Below are 22439 nucleotides of genomic sequence, written 5' to 3'. Positions count from 1 at the left end.
AGGATTCGTCCAACTAATCCCACAATGCTGCAACCAGTTGCTTTACATTTAAACACAATTTTTTTTTCTAAGAAATAAAAAGTCAGTAAGCTTCACCAGAATCTCAAAATGGTTCAGGCTCTTACAGGGACCCACTTTTTTGGTTTTTTTCCTGTTGGTTTAATAGAGGAAAATAGGATAAATTAATGGGCTCCATGCATTAGTATCGGGAGTGTGAGGTGTAATTTGGGGTGGATGTGCTGGGAAGGTGCTGTGTGTGACTGTACCTTTGGCACTGCATCATTTTGTGTTTGCCTGGGTGGCCATACCATAGAGCAGCAGCTCTGCATCCAGCAGTGACTCTAATGAGGGAGATCCTCACGGGTTAAGGTTGACTTAATTGGTTTAATAATCAATTTATATCTAGTTCTTGCTTATTTTTCTCAGGAAAGGTTGATTTTTATTGGTTAGTAGTCATTAAAATGTGTTCATTTGCAGCTAAATATAACCTTTATAGTAAATTTAATTCTTCATTTGCTAATCAGGTACACAATGTCTGCCCATGTTTGCTTAATTATGTAGTTTAATCTAGTCTATTAACAGTCTTAATTTTTCATTTGAATCAGGATAGAAAACAGCAAATGAGACATTTCTTCTCTGTTAGACTATTAGGGTTTTTGTTTTGTCTTGTGCCCAAGTACATCTGAATAGAATTAGAATTTAATTTTTAAAAAACCTTTACGAGGAAATTTTAAAATGCTTCTTAAAAATAAATGAAAATCACATTGTAAGTATGGTGTGTTTGGTTTTGAAAGAAAAAACTAAGTAGAATTTTCTTTGTATTTATGAATTACATGCTGCTTAAAGGAGACTATGTCTGGCACATTCAGGTAGTCAGCTTTCCTCAGGTTTTGTTAACAAAAATCAGGGATTTCAGGAGGAAAAGCAAGGAGAAACTGGAGAAAGGCCTTGATTCTGTCATTAAGCATTCAGTGTTGGATAAAGTTGTATCCTCTTTTTTCATGCTGTCTGTTGTCTGCCCTGGGACTTTGGGCTGGACTTTGGCTGAGCAGCAACGCTTCCCGTGTTCCAGGCCAGCTGGGAGTGGACAGAACATCCCGTGCCTTCAGCAGCATAAATCACAGAGCACTGTGCCTTGAGCCTGACCATGATTTTCCTGCAGGGTTCTGCAGGATTCTCCTAATTCCTTGTCTTCTAAAAGCCATTGCTTCAGATTTAGTCTGTATTTATCATTTAGATGCTTTAACTTTTTACAGTTCTCCCATACCACAGGAAAGGCTGTTGTATACAAAAGTATACGGTCACTCTTTCCAACTCCTCAGCATTTTGAAGCCATCTGCTGTTGTCTCATACTTAATTTTTATCCATTTGGAGTCCAAAGCTAGTCTAATACTTCAAAAGGATGCTTAGGGTGACTTGCCTGGTCAGTAGTTTGATTTGTTTTAGAAAGTAGCTGTCAGATATGTGCTGCTTGAAAACACACATCCTTTTTCATTGAATGTGTGGATTTTATGGAATTGTATTCTGTTGGGTCGTCATTTGGGGTGTCCTAACTTTGAATCTATAGGGAAGTATTTTTTATTCTAGAGAGGCAAAAAAGCATTGGATTTCACCCATCCTAGGCATTGATTGTCACCAACATTCTTTGCTCTCACGGAAGCTTCTAAAAAATAATTGTTTTATTATTCCAAGTACAAACTTTAAGGGCCCATTAAAAACTGGCGAAACAAATGATATTCATTCCTTTGGGATTCTTGTATTTAACACTTAATTGTTTCATTGACCAAGAATGGTTAAGCTGCCTGCAAGTAGAGGAGGAAGAAGCCTGAACTGTGCAAAAGCAGGTGCCAGCCCAGCCATGGTGGCTTGGGAGAATCTGAGTTCTCAGCTTTTGGTTTGCAACTTCAATGTTTCCTTCCCATTTCACAAAGTGAGAGTGTCCTTCAATGTAGACTTAGGTGAAGCCAGATCTTAGAAGAGAGGAGACTTAGTGTGGAAAAGGACAGTGTGTCCTGACAGTCACAGCACGGCGCTGGGAGCTCAGCATCCCCAAACTAATCCTGGCTGTGGGTGCTTTTCCTCGTTTGACCTTGAGCAAGTCAGACAGTGGGGCTTTTTTGTGTGTCTCAGTCTCTGTAACCAACATGGGAATACTATGTGTGTATATCCCAGGGTCTTGCCTAGATTAATAAATCAATATTTGTAAAGTAAGGCTTGATAAATGCTAACTGTATTACCACATGTACTTGAACCTTGTGCAGAACTTTGGGAGTGCGCCTGCATTTCTGCTGGGAGCGGATGGGGCCCAGGCCAGGGTGGTCAGCAGCCACAGAGACAGGTTTGGGTCATTTTCTTCCTCCCAAGGGACTGCCTGTAGCACACATCTGCAAGAAGGTCTTGAATACAACTTTTCCACTTAACATGCTCCCCCATCACCCACTGTCAGCAATGAGATTAAATTCTGTGCGACTGCAGAGGACGTTGCATGATTAAAATCCTCTTTTAGAAATTAATATGTACCATCTCTCCCCAGTACTGTGCCTCCTCTCAGAGAAGGGTATTGTCTCCTGAGCACTCAAGGTGTGAAAAGCCACCCAGGGAAGCTGTCTATCTTTGAATTTTATGCTGTTGCACAGTTGCTCCTATGAGAGCTACAACTGCATAAAAAATCACAGGGACTTGGGGACTTCACAGGGTCACGAGATGTGGGGGAAGTTTTGCAGAACAATTAATAGAATAGCAAAAAGAGTGTGGGAACTAGAAGTTCTGGTTACAGGACTTGAAGTTCTGTAGAAAATGTTTCTTGAGGGAGGGTAGTCAAAGTCAATAATCACCCATGTTCCTTAGGAAACCTTGGGTGTCCTGGGAAGAAAACAAAACAAAATTTTGTTTCCAGATATTGCCCAGCTTTTCCCAACCTTGCTGCCTGTATCAACCCAGAGAAATACAGTGATCAGGGCATTTGTAGATCCAAGTTTAGTATTCATTAGGCATGAAGCCCACAGAAGGGCTTTACTTGCATAAACTCTTGGTAGATGGAATTAGGCGTTCAGGGCTGCTGCATTCGGTACAAACTGAAGCTCTTGAGCCATCATTTCCAGTCTGCTTTAGGTCCTGGCAGGCTTTGTGGCATGACCAGGATGTGCAGCAGGGTGAGTTTTCCTGGACTGGTTGATGGCTTTCTGATGGAGCTTTTCTAGAATCAGCTGATAGTTGAATATCCGTGTGTAACGTGGCTAGGAACCTTCCTGTTGCTTTGAGGAAAGCTGCAGCAGAAGTGACTGACTCCTAAAATCTCTCCACTTCCACTCACATCCTTGGTGGCTGCAGCACAGAGCAGTAAATATTAGTGAGTCCCACAGGTCCCTGTTCACAGACACCTGAATGTGATTCCTGCCAATTTAGGCCTGCAATGCTCTGCAGGTACTCTGGATCCCTGTTGAAAGCTCCAGGTCTCCCCAGTGAGGAGGATGTTGATCTATTCATCGTTTGTTTATAGCACATAAATAAAACTTTGATGAATTCTTCCCCTTACCTTTTAAACAAACATCTTCTTTAAAGACAGGAGTTGTTTTTATCTGTTAATTTTTTTTCTAGTATATATTCAGGGGTTCATAAAAACATGTATTTCAGAGGGAAGAAATCTCATTTAGTGGGCTGATTTTTCATTTTAGGGTGTGTAAAAGTGGCTTCACCTGCTCTTACTGTTTGCCTGGCATTTGAGTTTAAAATGCTGCTGTTGGAGCATTCTTCCACACTTCCTTCAGACAGCACTTCCACTTGTATTGCCAAGGCTTTCAAAGAAGATTTCCTGTGAAATTAGGTTTTACCAGATTAGATTTTCATGGTTTTGTGTTTTGTGGCTTTTTCTAACCTAAAAAAAAGGGCAGGAATTTCTGAAAAAACTCTTCAGAAAACATTAAAGTTGCACGTGTTTTTCTTCCCTTCATCAGAAATAGTGAGCTTTTTAAAAATTGAGCTTTTTTTGCACTGCTTTCCCTGCCACCTTCCCATTGTGTCAGATTCTTCTTTACACTGTGTTGGACAGAGGACCCAGAAGGACCCCAAGCACTTCCAATCCATTGGTGTAGCACATTTTTGTGCTTCAAACATCCTGATCATGTCTCTCACTTTCCTAATTTCTACGAGACTGGGAAATGAGGAAGACCCTGAGTCCTTTATCCAGGTCTGGGTCTGAAATGCCTGCTGGAAGGAAGCATTAATATACTTTTATTTATTCCCTCTTTCTATCTCATAGGACCTTTGGATTCAAATGCAATTTAAGCACTGTGAGTGGTGGCTTTAAGGCATCTCTGTGTTTTTAGACTGTACTTTTTCAGGCACAGACAATGAAGTTATTCTCAGGAGCTTTACCTGGTGCACAGGAGCTGCTCTCAGCTCATCATTCAGCCCCTCTGGCCTCAACTCCTGCTTTCCTGACCTCCCTGAGAACAAACTGCTGAGCCTCACTCAAACACACAGCCCTGATCCAGCTGAAATTGCCCTCCAAGAGTTTGAGGCACAGGGACAAGTGCCCCAGCTGGAGGGAACATGACATTTTACCGGTGGGGAAACTGAGGCACAGGGTTTGTCCCATTCTCTACAGCAGAGCTCCTTCTCCCCATGCTGGGCATTCCATGTCTCCCCAGGGAAGACAGGTTGGAGCCAAGACTCTGAACACAGATATTTTTACCACAGGGACTGGATTATGTGGCAGGCTGGATTTGTGCTTGCTGCTTCATGTTCTGAGTGTGTGTTTCTGCTAAAGCCTTTCCCTGGCTGCTGGCAGGCTCCTGGCTTCCAAGGGCTCAGCCTTATTTTTCCTTCAGAAAACAGAGGATCTGGAGGAATGGATAAGAACCCTAACTCAGAGCAGGCCCGTGGTTTCCAAAATTGAATCTGGCTTTCCAAAGCTTTTAGCAGAAGGGTTGATTTGGGTCAAAATTAATGCAAACACTTGCGTAGACCATTTAATGTTTAGGTTATGGACCCGTTAAGGCAGCAGGATAATCCCTTTAGATTACCCGTGTAATTCCTAGTGAATATTTATTTTAAAGTGACTTCAGCGCCCTGAGTCATTAGCAAAGGTTAGTAATGCCTCTCACAGCTGCCAGGCTCAATGCAGCAGCATTTGTCAATGGGAGGGCTTCTCCTTTTGTTCCCTGGTTTTTGGTTTGTTTGTTTTTTAACATTTCTCCAACTCTTGCCTGCTTAATCCCCTGGGCTCACCTCTAATCACAGGGCGGCCTCCGAGCTGCCTTGGCAGTGCTGATTTCCTCTGGAGCAAGGCTGAGGAGGGAGCCTAATCCTGGGCTCTGCTGCTGCAGGCTGCGAGGCTGCGGGGCGGCCGGGCTGCGTGGGCTGCGGGAGGACGGCACCGCGCGGGTTCAAGGACGCGCTCCCGCTTTAATGTGCGCAGACATGCTCCCGCTGCCTCCCTGATTGGCAAGGTTAACTCGGAGAGGCTGCAGCTTTTTAAACTGATTTGATTAGACCCGCTACTTTATCCCATTCCCTCCCCCACTGCTTGGCCCACCACCTCCTGATCCTTTTAACACAGCCCCTGGTCCAGTAACCAGCCGGTCTGATTTTTTTTTTTTCTTTTTTTCCCTACCCCCTTTTTCCCATCTTCGTGCTGGATTTTGACATTTTGTAAAATAGATTATGAAGCCCTACAGGGAAGATCAGTAGGCAGTGTCTTGGTCTCACGGCTGGGTTTTATTGGGACTGTTTGAGAGGCTGGGATGTGCCTCCTCGTGCTCGATTTCCTGGGCTCTGCACCTTTTCCAGCTCTCAGTGCACCTGTGTGAATTCCGGAACAAGAGACTGGAGGCTCACATACCCCAGCTGGGATGCTCATCGCCTTCCAGTTCCTCTTTGCTCTGCAAAACTAGCCTTGGGGAGAATTACACACTCAAAATGATTTGGCATCCCAGGTCCTCTTTCCTTGTGGTATGACATGTTCACTGTCTGCAAAAAGAAACATGGACGGCGTGGATAAAGATCTCCCATATCCCACAGGAGCAAAATAATGGTGTATTTAGTAGCAAGTGTTACTAGCTGGGGTCACTTTGGGAGGTCAGATCACCCATAGCTCCCAGGCTGGCTGACAGTGGGATGAGCACCAAGGGGCTCTGAGAAGCTGTTTTGGCATTAATGCCCTCAGCCCTTGGGACAGCAAGGGCTGTCCACCAGGCACCAGCAGGCACCAGCCCAGCCTTCAAAGGTGTTACGGTCCTGTTGCCATCTTTAGCCAGTGTGCTTCAGTGTGTTGTGCACTGCCAGTTTACAGTCCTGGGCTCTGCTTGTGATATTGCCCTGTTTGTCTTCTTAAATATGCCTGGGGAATGTGGAGCCCTGTTTTATAAAAGCTCCTCTTGACAATTCTCCTTGGCTCTCCTATAACTAAGTTAATAAAGCCAAAAAAACCTCAGGCTTTTCCAAAACCTGAGAGTCCCAGCTCACAGAACAGAATCCCTGGACAGTGAGCAGCACTGCTGAATTTTTGGTAGTCCCAGACTGGCCCAGGGAAAGCTGCATCTCCTCTTGTTTTCACTTGCCTATTTGTTCAGCAGACCTGATCTGAAGTGGTGTGGGCTGTTCGAGCAGCTCAGTGCTGACAGGGACCAAATCCAGTGACCAGGACCGACCCTATGGAGTCACCCTGGTGAAACAGCACAGAATGCAGACAATCCCCTGCACACAAGGTATTAAATCTTGACATACTGCATTACTTAAGAGGTCTCAGGGAAAATTAAAACCCTTTTGACTGGGTTTTGCAATGCAGGGAAAATTTTAGTGACATTTAAAAGGTTTCTCTTGTGTTCCTCTAATGGGATAAATAAAAAAAGGCTTGTTTTAGGCCAGCAAATGGGGGGACAATCCAATTTCCCTGATTCCATCAAGACACTCTTAAAGCATTAGCTTGTGCAGTTTTAAAAAAACCCACAGCAGACTGACCCCTCTGCCTGATGGCTTTGAAAAGTGTCCTGATGTGGAGGTATTTATCCTACACCACATGCTTCATCGAGGCACTCCAGCAGTGCTTGGAAATACACTCCTTTTTTATTAAACTGTTTAGGAGGGCAGCATGCACAGCAGGAAACACAAACACCAGTTTATTATTTACTGCAGCCGTCCACACTGGGGCTGTGCTCAGACTAATGCGTGATGACGTGCTCTTTAAATTTGGTGGAAGGGGAAAAGGGTGGCATTAACTGGGAATGTTTCTGATGGAAGACTGAAACCTAAGCCTGCCCGTAACTTTATGTTTTTAAGCGTGATTTGGGCTCAATATAAATAAAGATTCCCCTGTGGAATGTTTGTTTCCATCAGTCAGAAAGATTAATGTATCAACACTTACTCTGGAGGGGGCTCTGGGGATTGATAATGGGAGATATGGAGCCTTTCACCTCTAGGTCACTGGTTCAGCACTGCCCCACATCAGCTGCCACCACCAGCACCTGCCATCTGCTCCAGTGGGCTGGGCCCAGTCCTAGGCCCAGCTGGTCCCAGCGGGCTCCCTGGGCTGCTTCAGTAGGAAATGGGATGGAGCTGCTCAGCCCAGCCCCAGATGTGACGGCAGCCCCAGCCCTCAGCACAGACCCAGCACCACCAGGGAACTTGACCTTCTGCCACGCTTGTACAAGCCATGAATGGAGAACCTGTTATCCCTGCCCTGTGCAGAATAACTCATTCGAAGAGCAGGACACCCCTGAACATAAATCTGTCTGTTATAAAGTTGGCTGAGGTTTCCCCTCCCGTTCCTGCCGAATTTCATTAGGAGCATCTCTATTATACAGCACAAGGGGAGAGCAAGTGTTGCCTCTAGACTTTGAAAGAGCCCTTTAAAGTGAAGATCAATTTTGCATCTCGCTAAATACCTAACGACAGACCAAACTGCAAGTACTTAGTTCAGCTGTATTTTAATAGCACGGTGGCTCCATCGAGAAATCCCGGTTACTGATAGAGTTTGATGTCCTGAGGCAGTTCTCTCCAGACATTTTTCCTTTTTCTTTCTTTAGTAGTAGCACTTCATTAATAGCTGTTTGGAAACCTGACTGTCTGTGAATAAGCAGTATCAATAAACCTTTTCCCTCACTGTTTATTCCTCCTTTCTTCCATCAAGAAACAGCCCCAGTGGTCACAGGCTGAGTTTTCAGTCTGACGTGTAGTTGTACTTGGTGGTGCATGAGCAAATGAAAGAGCAGCTTCATGCCCTATAAAATAACAAATGGTAAATCAGCTACTAATACAATTCACAGAGGCTGCTAAAAGGCTGCTGGAGGTCACAGAAACAGCAACCCTTTGAGGTGATGAGATGGGAGCTTCTTAAGTCAACACATGCAGTTGGCTTCTCCCTGGCAGTGCTCCACTGCGGGGCAGGATCCAGGCTCTGATGCCTTCCCCCTCTGGCAGACGGCTGTGAGTGTGTGAACGTCCTCTCTAATTCCAGATTAGCCACAAAGAGGAGTCATCATCCTTAAGGAGCAGGCCTGCTTGGAAAGGAAAGGCAGTCTGGAGGCTGCAGGGCACAGCACTATCCTCAGGTGCTTTGAGATGTCTGTGCAAGGATCCTGGCACTAAAGGAGGAGAGAAAAAAAAAATGTGCTTTTCATGCTGAGGGCTGTGTGCCACTGGAACTCAGCTTCCCTGCTAGCCCAGGCTTTCTCAAGCTTGGCTTAATAAAATCCAGATCTCATCTAATGAGTTCAGAGGATGCTTCAGAATGTCTCAACGTAGAAAGTGCTGATTTTGCACACCAAGCCAAGGAAGGTTTATGGCACCAAAAGAGTCTCCAAAGTCTTTATCCTCCCTGACTTGAAGGAGAAAAAGCTCCCTGGGCTGTTAGCAGCATCTCTGCTCCTCCTGAAGCACACTGTGACTTGGCTTTTATTGCAACTGTGCCTGTCCTCACGACACAACCTCTGACAGTGCTCCAGCTCTGCCGTGGCATTCCTGGGCATTTTAGCTGGGCCTGCCTTTGCCCAAATCAAGGGAATCAAACCCATGGGTTCAGGACAGGCACTGCTTTAGCCCACAGAGGGGTGGTTTTTCTTCTTTCTTCTGGATTTTTTTCTCTCTCATGGTCACTGAGTTGTTGGCTTTAAATGACAGTTTCTCCAAAGAGGACATCTGGAAAGGCAGAGTGGCAGCTCCGAGCCATTATAGTTGACAATTAAAAGTGCAACATCTCTTCATCATGCAGGGCTTTAGGTTCAAGTCTGCAGAGGAAAAGGAGTTACTTCCAAAGCCCTGAATCCCTTTAAATAAATATCAGCCAGCATTTGCCTTGCAGTCACCATGGGCTGTGGTGAACCCACAGTGGCAACACTCTCCCTAATCAAGCATCCTTCTCTCTCTTTAAGCAGGTGGAGCAAGTGGCATGTTCACTTGCTGGTTGGTGCTGAATCCAGCCCTGCTCCTGCAGGTTTGCAGCCCCTGGGCAGTGCCTGGGGCAGCCATCTGTGGGGCAGCAGCACTGATGGGCCACCTCTGCCTCCTAATCTCCCTGCTCCCATCCACACGTGCTGTCCTGATACCCGACAGCCGGTCCCACGAGGGCATCGTGCCAGCAGTGACTTTACAGGCTTTGTGGCAGAGATTATTTAAAGGAGATTAACCCTTCTAAACCCCTTAGATTTTAATTATTTCTGTATGTATTTATAAAACCTGCAGTCTGCTAGTTCCAGGGCACAACTGCCCCAGTCCCCATCCTTAACCTGGATTCGTCAATGTACAACGCACCCGTATTGCAGGACAGGAGCTGGGCTGGACAGGGCTCATTGAATTTATTTATTCATTCATTTATTTAATCATTTATTTCTTGCCATCCTGGAACAATTCACATCTGGGATGAAAATTAAACATTATGGTTTCAAATTGTAAAAAGAGCTAATGATGTGAACCACTTTAAAATACTAATAGGGCTTTAATTGAATTGTTTGAGTCGATGAGGCATCTCTGGCTAATTATTTTGGTTAGGGCAGCTCTGTCATTAATGCCTCCCCACTGCCCATGACGTGAGCACACTGTGACACACTGTCTCTCTGAAGACAGGACTATCTGTAAGGTTGGTGTACTGGAAGCCAGGAGAGGGAAGGACTGTTTCTTTCATTCAGTCTTGTAGCAAGTTTATTATATCCATAATAATGTTGTAAGACCCTGTCATCTAGAAAACTGTCATGACTAGCAGCTACTGGTTATAGAAGGGAGAAAAAAAAGGGTGTGCACTTCCATCCTTTCATGCTTTCTCTCCTATTAGTCATGTTAGTGCTGGGCTAATTAGTTTGTTAAAGTTAAGGAGTGATGGAGGGAGTGTTTCCACTCTGCCCGTGAGCTGTAAAACCCAAATAAAACTGGAAATACCTTATTTCTGCTTCACAGCACAGCCTGGCTTATTTTGGGTGATGCACACCTAGCAATCTTCAAAAGTATATAGAATCTTAGAATGGTTTGGGTTGGAAGGGACCTTAAAGACCATACAGATCCAACCCCCAGCTATGGGCGAGGACACCTCCCCCTAGACCAGGTTGCTCAGAGCCCCATCCAGCCCAGCCTTGAACACTTCCAGGGATGGGGCAGCCACAGCTTCTCTAGGAAAGCTGTGCCAGGGCTTCCCCACCCTCACAGTAACACCCTCACATACCTGCCTGTTTTGTAAATGCAAGCATAAAAGGTGAGTGTTGGAATCAAAAAAACACACAGCATCATGAACCCAGTGATCTGATAAAAAAACAGGGTCATTTTGCATGAATTCCTTAAAATCAGATGATTTTTATTTATTCTTGTCTCCTGAAAAAGGAAATAAACGCAGACAGTGCCAAGGACTCCATAAATAAATTTTGTTCTTGGAGAACCTCTTTAATATGCACACAGTCCTGCTTCTGTGGTAGTGAACATTTGACCAGTAGCAATTAATTCCTTATCACAGTCTTTCTATGAGGTAAGAAAACATTAGTGTCTCCATTAGGAGGTGGAGAACAGGAGCTCTCCAAGAGCAAATGATGTGCTCAGCTTCATTCCCCTGCCCCACAGCCTGCCAAGAGCTGTTGGAGGGAGAGGGCATTGCAGGGATGCCTCTCCTGCAGCACAGCTGGATGTTCCTTTCCAGGCAGATCCATCCTGCTGATCCAATGATAGACTCAGAAAACGTTCAATATCTGTATGTTTCAGGAGAAGTATCACTGAGCTGATGAATTTTCAGCAGCTTCCTGTGAAGCATACAGCATTGCCTGTATTAGCAGATGGAAGAGAGAAAAGAAAAAATAATAAAGGTCCCTGGTATGAATCTCTTGTGTGTGGAAAGGGTGAAAACGAAGGTTTCTTACAGAAAAGACCATGGCACGTCAATGATTAGGCAGAGTGTCCCAAAGGTTAATAAATCTTTTCTCATTTAAATAGGTAGGATCTCCAGCTGAAAGGGCTGGACCCTGCCTCCAGCCCCAGGGAGGGGGGAGCAGGGGAGCAAAGGGTTAAATTTCGGGGCTGTAGAAGCAGATTGTGTTTTCCTTCTATGATGTGGGCTGACAAGACATCAGTATTCTATTCATCTGTTGGGAATTAGGCTGTTAATCCAATCAATGACTCTTGAGCTAGCTGCAGCCTGCCTCCCCACTGGGGAACAATCGGATCAGACGGGAGATTGTTTAAGAGCACAGAGCGCTCCCGGTGTCAGGTGGAATTTCCAAGCGTTCCCTAGTGAATTGGGGATGGGAAAGCTGTCTCAGCCCATTTATCCTGCCCCTTAAATAAGCAGGTATCTGCCTCAGCCATGCTAAAGTGATAAAGCAGTACAGGGGCACTAACTTTTATGCAGGGAGGGGGCAGGGAAGCACGCTGAGAAGAGGATTTTAGCATCCTGCCCTTTGGAATATCATCCTGTCCACAGCTTGGGATGGCATTTGCATGGTTTGCCAGGGGCTGGCTCAGCCACAGCACTGTGACACTTGTTACAGCTTTAGGCATTGACTTCTCCAAACACATTTTTGATCCCTGCAGCTCCCTGGCAGTTTTTCTATTGCATCAACACACTTGTTTGATGAGCAGCAAGATGCCTGGTGCTGAAAGTAACAGGAAGGAGCAAATATTATTTGGATAACCTATAAATATGTCCAAATACACAGCTGGGCACAGAGTGCTGGCTGCAAAAGGGGCTGAAAATGCTCAACAGCGAAATATCCCTGAGAGTTTCAGTGTTGCTGCATGAGCTGGTGCATAGGTTCAGAAATCAGTTTGTTCTGCAATTAATGACAGCCATGTCTGCAGTGGGATATTGAGAGCCTGTATCTGTGCCAGCAGCACTACATGCTGATCATAGTAGATGTGATAAATCCCACTGAAATTGCACTTGGAAATTTAGGTACAGCACCAGTTAGAAACTAGGGCGATGAGGGATTAGCATAACCCTGGCACACTGAACTCCTCGGGCTGGGGGCGTTTGGGAGCATTAGCAGATGCAGGCTTCAGGAGGGAGCCAGTGGTGGTTCCTGGGCATCCTCTTCTCTCTGAGCTTTCTTAGATCTGCTTTTAACTGCAGCTTTGTAAGCAGAGGCTTCTCCAAATTAGTACTCCTAAATGAACCACGAGTATGAGCTCCAGCAGTGAATGCAAGCAGGGAGGTCCCCAGACAGAAAAATCCCCAGCTCAGAGGCTTGGCTTTAAAGGGCTTCAACATCCCTCTTCCCTTGATCATAATTTTGAATCAAACAAAAGCTAATGCAATTTTCTTTGCCTTTCAGTAGCAGATTGTGCTGTAAGGGTTCATGCCATTAGAAATGTAATAATTGCTTCTCTATGCAGATCTAATTTATCTGTGAGGCACTTAGAAGATGGGCCAAATGATAGCCTGGCAGTAGGCTCTGGAGAAGGGCCCAAGAGGTGATGATAAAAACCGGTCTAGCACCTTCCATCCTGGGGGATATCTGCCTGGCACAGTGCAGGAAATGGTCAGGATGGGAGAAATGAGCAGAGGAGAGAGCTGAGAGCTCTTGGAGAGGGACAGCTCAGTGAGAAAGGGATCCCTGCCAAACCTGCGTTCACACACAGGGGAGGTGGGAGAGTTAATTAAGGAACCAAACTTAAGAGGAATCCCTGCACTTGTCATCCTGGGTTATTTGCAATCCCTAAAAAACAGCTGTTCATGATCAGTGCGGGCTTTTTGGTTTTGCTTCTAGCAGAGGTTGCTCCGTATCCTTTGTCCCATGGTGTTGGTCCTAGGGGAGTGCTTGAGCTGCCTTGGAGTTGGGACCAAGGATGCACATGGGGATGTCTCCTGCTGAATCATCTGGTGGAGTTCAGACTGGTTATATTTGCCCCCATTGTCTGGTTTTAGTATTGGTGGGGATTAGCCTGTAAATTCTGGTGGGTTGAGCTGTAGCCTTACCCTCAGTCTGCTTGGAGAGAAAATTTCAGAGAGAGAATAAGATGATGATGAGGTTAAAGTAAATTGTTGGGAAGTTGAAGTCTAAAGTAGAAACAAATGAGAAATAAAACCCTTTTTAAAAGTGGAGGGAAGTATTTTCTTGCTATTTTTCATCTCTCTGGCTTGAGTGAGTGTGTGTCGTGAGGCTGCAGAGATTTATATTACAGCTCCTAAGCATTGGTGCTTGTTCAGAGTCTGTATTATTCTGGACCTTTTATTCACTCACCTTCTAAAGATGTAGTGTAAATATTTATCTTCCCTCTGGCCCATCGTGCTGCCCAGGACCCAGCGCTGTTAAACACTCTTATCACCTCATCGTTCTTATCTCCTGCAATCCCTGCCAGCATTCGGAGTCTGTCAATGGGAACGAGCCCTGCACCTTAAAAGGTGCCACAAATGAGCAGAAAGGAGATATGGGGGGGAAAGTACTTTAAAATAAAGAGCACATGTGCTAGCCCTCGAAAGGGCAGGGTTAGTGTAGAGGTTTCCTGCTGTGCTTGGGGAGGTGACTGAAGGTGTTGAGGTGAGGTCTTGGTGTGGAGCAGCACTCAAGGAGGGGTGGGGTCCCCTACAGACCCTCGTGCTGGTCCAGCACCAGCTTCATCACCAGTATGGGGTCAGGCTGGACCAAAGCTCTCCCAGGTAACCAGCATGGATTTGTTTTTCCTCTTTCTCCACTGGTGCTAATGAAACAGGTGAGAGGGTGGAAGAGGCGGTGTCTCCCTCCGGGCCACCCTGCCACTGCACACAGCCTGGAGGGCACATGAAGCAGCTCTGAGCTATCGGTGTTTATACAGCACTGCTTTTAAAACTGTCCGACGAAACCACAGTCAGACACTGGCCAGCCAAAGTCTACTTGAAATGGCAAATTATGTCTTACAGAGTGCACGGCATCTCAGCAGGTTTAGCCAAGCCATTTCCTTGTCTCTGCCCTTCCGTCCAGACCTTGTGTTAGGTTAAGCAGGGAACAGAAATTCCCAAGGAATGAACATGGGATGGCAGCACCGATATAATCCCATCAGCTGTAAGACAGAATTCATGTGCAGCAGCCACAGTGCCACTTAGCAGATAAGACAGTTGGTCCATCTGCGCTCGGTCCATCTTCTCCCATTTCTCTTGCTTAAATTTCTCAGGAGCAGGACAAAATCCTGTTATCCAATAAGTTATCCACTGGTAGTTGGATTTTCATTGAGTGACATCTGTCACAGACCATGCATGTAGGAAGCACCAGTGATTTTGTAGCATCTTTTGTTTTGATGAGTTCGGTAGACATGGGCATTTAGGGTTTCATCTCCCTTAAAGGCCGTGCAGCTCAGCTGTCACCCTGACGTGGCCAGATGTGCCAGGAGGCTGTAGAAGCCACCAGGGATGGCACAGGGCATTAGGAAGCGAGAGGAAATCTTGGAATCAGATCCGTTGTTGGTCAGTAACGTGTCTGGGACTGAGCACTCCTACATTTAAGTGTGTCACAGTCTTGCCTTCCTGGTCACTTTTTGTCTGCTTGTGTGGGTTCTGCCGTTTCCACAAGCTCTTCCTTTTTACAGATGGAGAATTGCTAAAAGAGCTCTGGATCAAGGGCCTACCAGTGCCTTGCAAGTCTTTACAGAAGGTGCATTGCTGCTTTGATCCTGGCTTTTCCCCTCTTTTGTGTTGAAGTTCACCAAATCAGAGCAGGTTTCCTCCTTTTTAACCTGTGACAGTGACATTTTCCCAGCTGATATAGAGCCATCAAAGGGCACTTCTCAGAGGCATCCTGGCTCAGTGTTGGCTCAGAGCTGCCTATCTCCTCTTCCCCACTCACCTTTACTCAGCACCTTCTCTTTTGGTCCATCTGCTGAGAGGATCCATCTGATCACTGCCGGCGTCTCCCGGCTGCAGAGGATGTGCTCCAGATCCCCTGTTCCTGGCTGATGCCAATGGGGTGAGGACAGAGGCTTGTACCTGCCCATTCCCTGTTTGGGATCATCCATCCTAACACAGACACATCTTAGGAGAAGGACCTCAAGATGCTCAAGAGGCCGCTGCTTTCTGTTGCACATCAGGAAATACCCCTTGCATCAAGACCAGCTACAATTCATCTTCACTCATCTTCTGCACATGGTGTTTGATTGCAAAACAGACACCTCCAGTGCCTGGCAGGCAATATTTGTTTCACATAATATTTGTTTCACATAATTCTCACAAAGGGAGCTGTAATCCTGACTTTCACAGCCCATCTTTGATTAGTCTCCAGGTGTGACCATTTTGTACCTGGAGCGGCCAGGTACATCAGGCTGCAATTAGCCACAGTGCTCCAAAAAGCCAAATCAAAAAGGGATTGAGATCAGCAGCTTCCCGAGGGCTTTCAAGGCCTTTAGTGAGTGACCACACTGGAGCTTTTTCCATTTACCTGGATTAAAATTTGTCACAGAGGAAATAGAAGCAAACAGCACGGCATCTGAGAAGTGTAACAAATAGCATTTGGCCATTGGGCTGGCTCAAAGCAGGAGGAAAATCCGCAGCGTAAATAAAGTGCAAACCATGTTTGCATAACATTGGATTAATAGTTTTAAATTTTTAAAAACCACACTGGGATTAAAGGGATGCATTTCCTATGCCGAGACCTGCGCTCCCTCCTTAGCCCAGCAGATGCCAGGAAGTACATCTAAGAGAAATAAAAAACCTTGTTATCCCCAGCCAGCTGCTGAAACAGCAGTGCTTTCTGCAGGCCTTTGGAAGAGGAACAAATGTCTGTAGGATTCCTGGAGCAGTCCTGTGTATTTTAAAAGGGAGTTCTGCAGCAAAGCGCTCCCGTGGGAAGGGGTTTCTGCTGCATGGCTCCAGTCCCGTTCACCTGTGGGTTTTGTTGGCTGCAGTCTTGGAGGTGGTGATGCAGAGGGGAGCTGGATTCCCATCCCCCAGCCCACACATTTGACATCCTGCCTTTCCAATAACTCATTCGGAGCGCTCCCGCCTCTCCTTCCCCAGCCCTGCTCCGTATTTTGCTGAAGTCAGTGCTGGCCCTGTCACTCCTCCAAGCAGCCATGTGCTTAAGGAGAGCTCAGGGGCACTGCCTCACATTGGTTACCTTAGTGTGGAATAATCAGTGGATGCTGTCCGTGATTCCCTCAGTTCTTTGGTTTGTGGTACCATCTAATGACACCCATTTGCATTGCGCTCCCCACAGTTTAGGCAGAAATAGGCTCCTGAAATGAGGCATCTTCAAACACTGCTCTGAGTGCACACGGAAGGAAAAATCAGACCCTCCCACCCCCTTTGCTTGGCAAAGACATGAAATGGGTATTTAGGCAGCAAATGCCTGTTACATCTGGCTTTTTACCCCTGTTGCTGCCATGGTTGTCGTGTTGGTGCAGCGTCCCAGAGCAAAACATGGCACCTCCCACCCCAAAACAGGTCATTCCTAATTCCTCAGCCCAACAGGCTTAATATCAAACAGAATAACACACTGGGAAAGCAGAAGACTTCCAGCTATGAGTGGAATTTCTATCTGTTTTCCTGATCTTTTCTCTTTTGCCTGCTGCAGAATCCACAGCAAACTGTAGAATTTGCACCTTAATCCCAAAGATGATGGTAATTAAAAACTTAAGTCTCCATAGGCAGATGCAAATAAATTAAGGAGGCAAAGAACTGAATTAGAGGCTAATCCTGGTTGGGGTAGTGAAAGCAAAGGGGCCAGTAATTATTTCCTTCTGTTATTTCACCTGTTCTGGTGGCACGATGAGGCTGTGGCAGGGTGAGGTGCCTGGGATTGCAGTGCTGGATGTGAAGCATCAACTGTGGTAGAGCCCTAGGGAGGGGACACAGGAGTCTGGGAAGGGGACGCACTTCCCAAAGCATTGCAGCTGATGCAGTGGCTTTAATGTTAGCTGGACCAGGGAGCTGTGTGCCAGCACCTACAAATCACACACTTTGCTTTGCCCTTGCGCTGCAGGTGTTTCACAAGGATGAGTTTGGCAACTTGCTCTCATCCCTGAGCACTGTGCCCTTTCTTGACTTGACAGGACTTAATCTAGGTATTGGGGTAGACCTAAAGTCTGAAGGCGGGGACCTAAGATTTATTCAGGTGGAAGGAACTGGGTTTTTTCCCCTGTGTGCTCCCGTGTGCTGGAGAGCTCAGTGCACTAAGCTGTGTGAGCATCCCAGTGCTTTACCCTTCTCTCAGGCAGTTGGCCAAAGCTGGGTTTGCACTGAAGCATCTTGTACTAAAGCACCAGGAGTAGTGAGAATCCCAGAGTGAGGCCATAGGACTGAAATTCTTCATTTTTATGGGCTGGAAGTGATAACAGTATGAACTGAATTATACTCACGTCATGACGTGATCCACACACTCTTATGGGTGGATAGATATTGATTATCCATCAATAGGGAGTGATGGTGGATGATGTTTCAAATCCCAGCTGTCAGGTAGCTGGGTGTCCTGGCTGTTTGTCTGGTCAATTAAAACATTGCTGGGAGTCAGCCTATTTATTTAAAACGGGGATGTATTTGTATTACCACAATGTTACCTACACCTCTAAAATCAAGTCTCTTTCTGTTTTTCAGGATGGGGAAGGCCAGACTGCACTCCATTATGGTAAGCTGCCTCTAAGCTTGGCTGTTCCTTCTTAGCAGTGTGGATTTGTTGCTGGAGTAAATGCTCTATACACATAAAGCAAATTCCAGGAGAAAATTGAGCAAGGAAGCTGGATTTGATTAACCAGTGGCTACCTCCACTAGCAAATCCCAGGATGGTAGGGGTAGGAGCCTTGGGAGAAGATTGCTGCCCTCCCTTCGTTCTCCTCTGCAAACGTCACCTTAAAGCCTTCCTTTTCCCTCAGTTAATGATGCAGAGTTTCCCTGTGCACCTCTGTGTCTCCTGGATGTTGGTGTGCCAGCTGCAGAGCCAGCAGCGGCTCTGGTTAGGGGATGCCAAATCCCTTGGCCTTCAGGGAGGGTCTGTGCCAGTTTTAACAGGTTACAGAGGTCAGGGGAAGGGGACAAACAAGGTGGCCTCCACCTTCATGTGTCCTGGTGAGAAACCTGTTTGATCACAGCTGAGAGAGCAGCAGCTTCCCCACTACCAAAATCAGCAGAGGCAAGTCACAGTTGGTGTCCCTCCTACAATTACAGGCTAATTAGATACGTGATTTAATTGAAAGATTGTTCTATCTCCAAATGAGAAAAGCAGGGACTGAAGTGATGTGTGCGGTGCTGATGTGCAGGGAATAGGAAAAAAGTATCAATTTAATCTGGATCATAATCTTTTTCCCAAAATTAAGACATAGCCAGTTATTGTCTTGTACTCTCTCTTGATGCCTGTCACGGTAATTAAGAGCATACTTGTCATTCTGAAGTGTTTGTGTCTATCTCTCTCTTCTTGATCTCTCCACAAGGACATTAGCAGAATAGCAAAATTGCTGTGCAGACATCAGTCCAGGGCACAGCATTTGGATGTGGAGCTAAACTCCCAGATTCCAGGGCCCCTGAACCAAGACTGTAGTTACAATAATGTGTGATTTCTCCCTGTGGGATCCTTCCTGTAGGATACTCAATTTTTCAAATTCCTGTCACTGTGGCTGGAATGGTGGATCTCTTGCTTAGCAGAGTTGTCCGCAGATGGACAGCACTTAAAATGCCACTGCCTCTTTCTCTTCCACAGTTTGGGCATTCTCTCTCCTGGGAAGATGCTTTTCCACCTCCTGAGGGGCTCACAGTGGATTATAATAGGTTGTGCAAAAGCATAGCACATGTTATCCAAGAGCACTTGCTTCTAGCAAGCCCAGCATGTGAAAGGAAAAGGTGGATGCATCACCTGAGTTTGAATTCCATGCAGATGGATCCCTCTGCCTGGGGACTGAGGCAGGTTGTTCAACACAAGCAAATATAACTGATACAATGAACATTATTTCACAAGTGGTTTCTCTGATCTACCCTTCCAGCTCAGGTGTTTCAATAACTACAGTTTTCCCAGGATTTTCTTCCCAAATGTTTGTGAAGAGTTGAAATTTTTTCTTCCCCTTGAGTATTATGCCCTCTCTCCTCCCTGTGTGTCATCTTTGGGAAGCCTCTCTGGGTTGCTGGCACACAGTGCCCAGCTGTCCCTGGTGGCCATCACTGCCCCCAGGACAGCCCCATTCCCTTTCTTGCTGATCACCCCGAGCTTGGAAACAGCTTCTGAAACGGGTGACTGGGTTGGATTCGAGTGATTGTTGGCTTGAATCTGGAACTCACTGTCACCTCCCGGTCCCCTTTCGGCCAGCACTTCCCGACCGAGTCGTTAATTGTGGTGGGGAGGCAGGAGAGCTCCTGTGGACACAGCAGAGCGGTGCTTCGCAAGCCCTCCCTTTTGCTGGAGGCTGTTCACGGGATCCAGGGAAGGGTTAAATCCCATCAGCAAGGCAGCCCCTGCTTTTAGGGTGTCTGCATGCCTTTTTATGAGCGGCGTGGCCTGACAGCTGTCCTTGTGGTGACAGCTCTCCTGATTACAGCCGGTGTCAACCCGCATCCTGCTGGGGGTTATAAATCCCGGCTCCTTCCGATCGCCGCTGACCCCGCCTTTAATCGGGGGTTAAGCGGGGGCCAGCGGCGGCCCCGGCCCCGGGGGAGCCGCGGCTGCAGCCGTGCCGTGGCTGTGTGCTCCGTGTCCCCTCTCCTCGGCTCCCTCCATCCATCCAGCTCGCCGGCAGCCCTGGAATCATCGCCGCTGCCTCTCCCAGAGGAAATCAAGGCTTCTCCGAGCCACGTGGCCGCGGAGTGGGCAGGCTCTGTATCCTCCTGGGCGCTCCGGCTTCCCTGCAAAGCGCCATCTGTTCGGCTCTGCCGGGGCAGTGGGAGGGGACGCTGGAGGGAAAATAAATAATAAAAAAAAATTCATCATCTGAACCCTGAGGATTAATGGAGTCGGGAGGCGAACTGCGCTGAATGGAAATTCATCTTCACCCGTGCCAGTGTCAGGGCTGCCGCTCTGGCCCTTGACAAATCGAGGGTCCCAGGGTGTGATAAATCCAGCAGCTGTGCTCGTCCCCAGGGATGTCCCCAGCCTGCTCAAGGACGTGGCACCAGACGAGAGAGCCACCTTTCCCTATGGGGACCAGCTCCCCATCCCCAGAAGCTGCCACCGCACCTTCCTCGGCACCTCTGGAAGTCTATTTTCTGCAGAGGGATGTGCCCCCCTTCAGCTCAGCCTCGCCCACACCCCCACCTGCTTCCTCACCAACCTGTTCCCCCTTTTGGACCCCTTTTTCATCCTTTCAGTATAAACTCCAATCACACATTGAATTTATTTTAATGAGACGTTACTGCTCGTCCTTTTGGATCAGTAGAAGACTGCAGAGTAATGCAAAAGACACTCTAATTACTAAAGGAGTCAGTCGGTTGCTTTATAAAAACACCCAAAATATGATTAAAACCAATTGCTACCAATGCAAGAAGAAGCTGCCAGCTTCATGGCCTTGTAAGGCAGGTTTTGGCTTCATTAGGGTCTGAGTTGCACAAGCTGAAGGGAAAATCCAGGGTCTGGGACTTCTGCCTATGGCAGCCAAGTCCAACTCTTCAGTGTTAAGAGTTTTCCTGATTTTCCTGGTTCTTTCCTTTTAGCATCCTTAGGTGAGACATCCTAGGACAGAGAAGAGCTCAGGTTGAACTTGACTCTTATCTTGGCAAAGAAAATGAAGGATGAAAAACCAGTTGCCAGCAGAGGTGTGAGGAATAAAACGTGTGCCATTAACAGCTGTCCCAGGCCATGGGCACAGTCACCTGGAGCTGGTGCTCCAGGAGCTGGTGGCCAGCAGCTGTGAACCATGTGAATTTTGTGCAGAGAGAAGGGATGGACAATAGTCAGGAGCGAGGCAGCACTGAAGATGTCATGCCTGGGATGTGCCTGCTCCCTGGGAGGTGCAGGGGGCAGGTGAGGGGCAAGGGCCTCGAGATCCATTGTAGAGGGTGAATGCGTTATGAATCCTGGGTACAGAAGCAGGCAGGGAATGCTTTCCCAGCTGGCAACCTGGGGTCCCTGCAGTGCTGCAGTAGCACTCTGGGGCCCTTCCCAGGCTCAGTCTCCAGTCCTGGATGGCAGTGAGCCTTAGCCAAGCTGTTCCAGGCTCCCTCTGTGTCCCAGCTGATGCCCTGCAGATCCCTCAGCTCCCAGCGCCTCTGACTGGGCTGCGGGCTCGGGGTGCTGCTTGCACCAGTGGCACCCCCTCAGGACTTCTGGCTTTGCATTGCTCTCACTCTGTCCTTTCTCCTGGCTCTGCGCTGCTCGATCCACAGCGATACATTGTGTTCTGAGCGCTGCCGGGCCGTGCCGGGCCAGCTGCTGAGCCGGCGTTTCCTGCCTCCAGCACGGCGGGGGAAGCCGCCAGCTCCAGCCCCCGCTCCAGAAACGCCCGTCACCGCCACCTCGGGCCAGCATCCCCTCACTAACCCTTCCCTTTCCCTCCCCAGCCGCCACCTGCGAGTTCTTGGACATCGTGGAGCTGCTGCTGCAGTCGGGAGCCGACCCCGGGCTGCGGGACCAGGAGGGCTGCCTGCCCGAGGAGGTGACGGACTCCAAAGCCATCACTCGGGCTCTGCAGCAGCACGGCCCCGGCGAGCCCTGAGCCCCGGGGGGACAGAGATGCTCTGCAATAAACACCCCTTCCCCCCCTCCCCGCTGCCCTCCCCAAACACCTCGGGGGTTCCAGGGGACCTTCTAAAGCACAGGGTCTGGCGGGGCTCTCCAGCACGAGGGCCAAGCGCATGCCCTGAGCGGGATGGCATCAGAGCTTGGCGTGCTCTGACCTTCATCAGTATTTGAGGGGGGAGGGACAGGGGAGAGGGCCTGGAGGAGGCCCCAAGTGTTATTTTAATGTATCAAACACGAGTACTGTATGGGCTGTCTCAGCAGAGCAGCGTGGGCTGACCTGTCGGCTCCTCCGTGGGGATGTAGGGCCAGGTGAGATGCTCATCTCTCCTGAATTCAGGCTGAATTTTGGGTTGTTATTTTTTTTCCCTGGGTCCAAACAAATAATATAAATAAAAGCACAGTGTTGGGATCAAG

The 22439-nt window shown here is 47.6% G+C and overlaps 1 protein-coding gene across 1 annotated transcript in view; it reads left to right on the top strand.

Moving 5' to 3' along the window:
• Window positions 1–22439, top strand: part of ACBD6 (acyl-CoA binding domain containing 6) — an 82661-nt gene extending 60222 nt beyond the window's left edge. Inside the window, exons 7-8 of the mRNA XM_038144281.1 lie at window positions 17966–17996; window positions 21845–22439. Coding sequence (XP_038000209.1) covers window positions 17966–17996; window positions 21845–21999 — 186 coding nt within the window. The 3' untranslated portion in view covers window positions 22000–22439. The remainder of the gene's footprint in view (window positions 1–17965; window positions 17997–21844) is intronic.

The sequence above is a fragment of the Motacilla alba genome, chromosome 8 (assembly GCF_015832195.1).
Source record: "Motacilla alba alba isolate MOTALB_02 chromosome 8, Motacilla_alba_V1.0_pri, whole genome shotgun sequence".
In the NCBI taxonomy this organism is placed as follows: Eukaryota; Metazoa; Chordata; class Aves; order Passeriformes; family Motacillidae; genus Motacilla; species Motacilla alba.
Note: the sequence above shows the minus strand (reverse complement) of the source record. Positions and strands in the feature narration are given on the sequence as shown.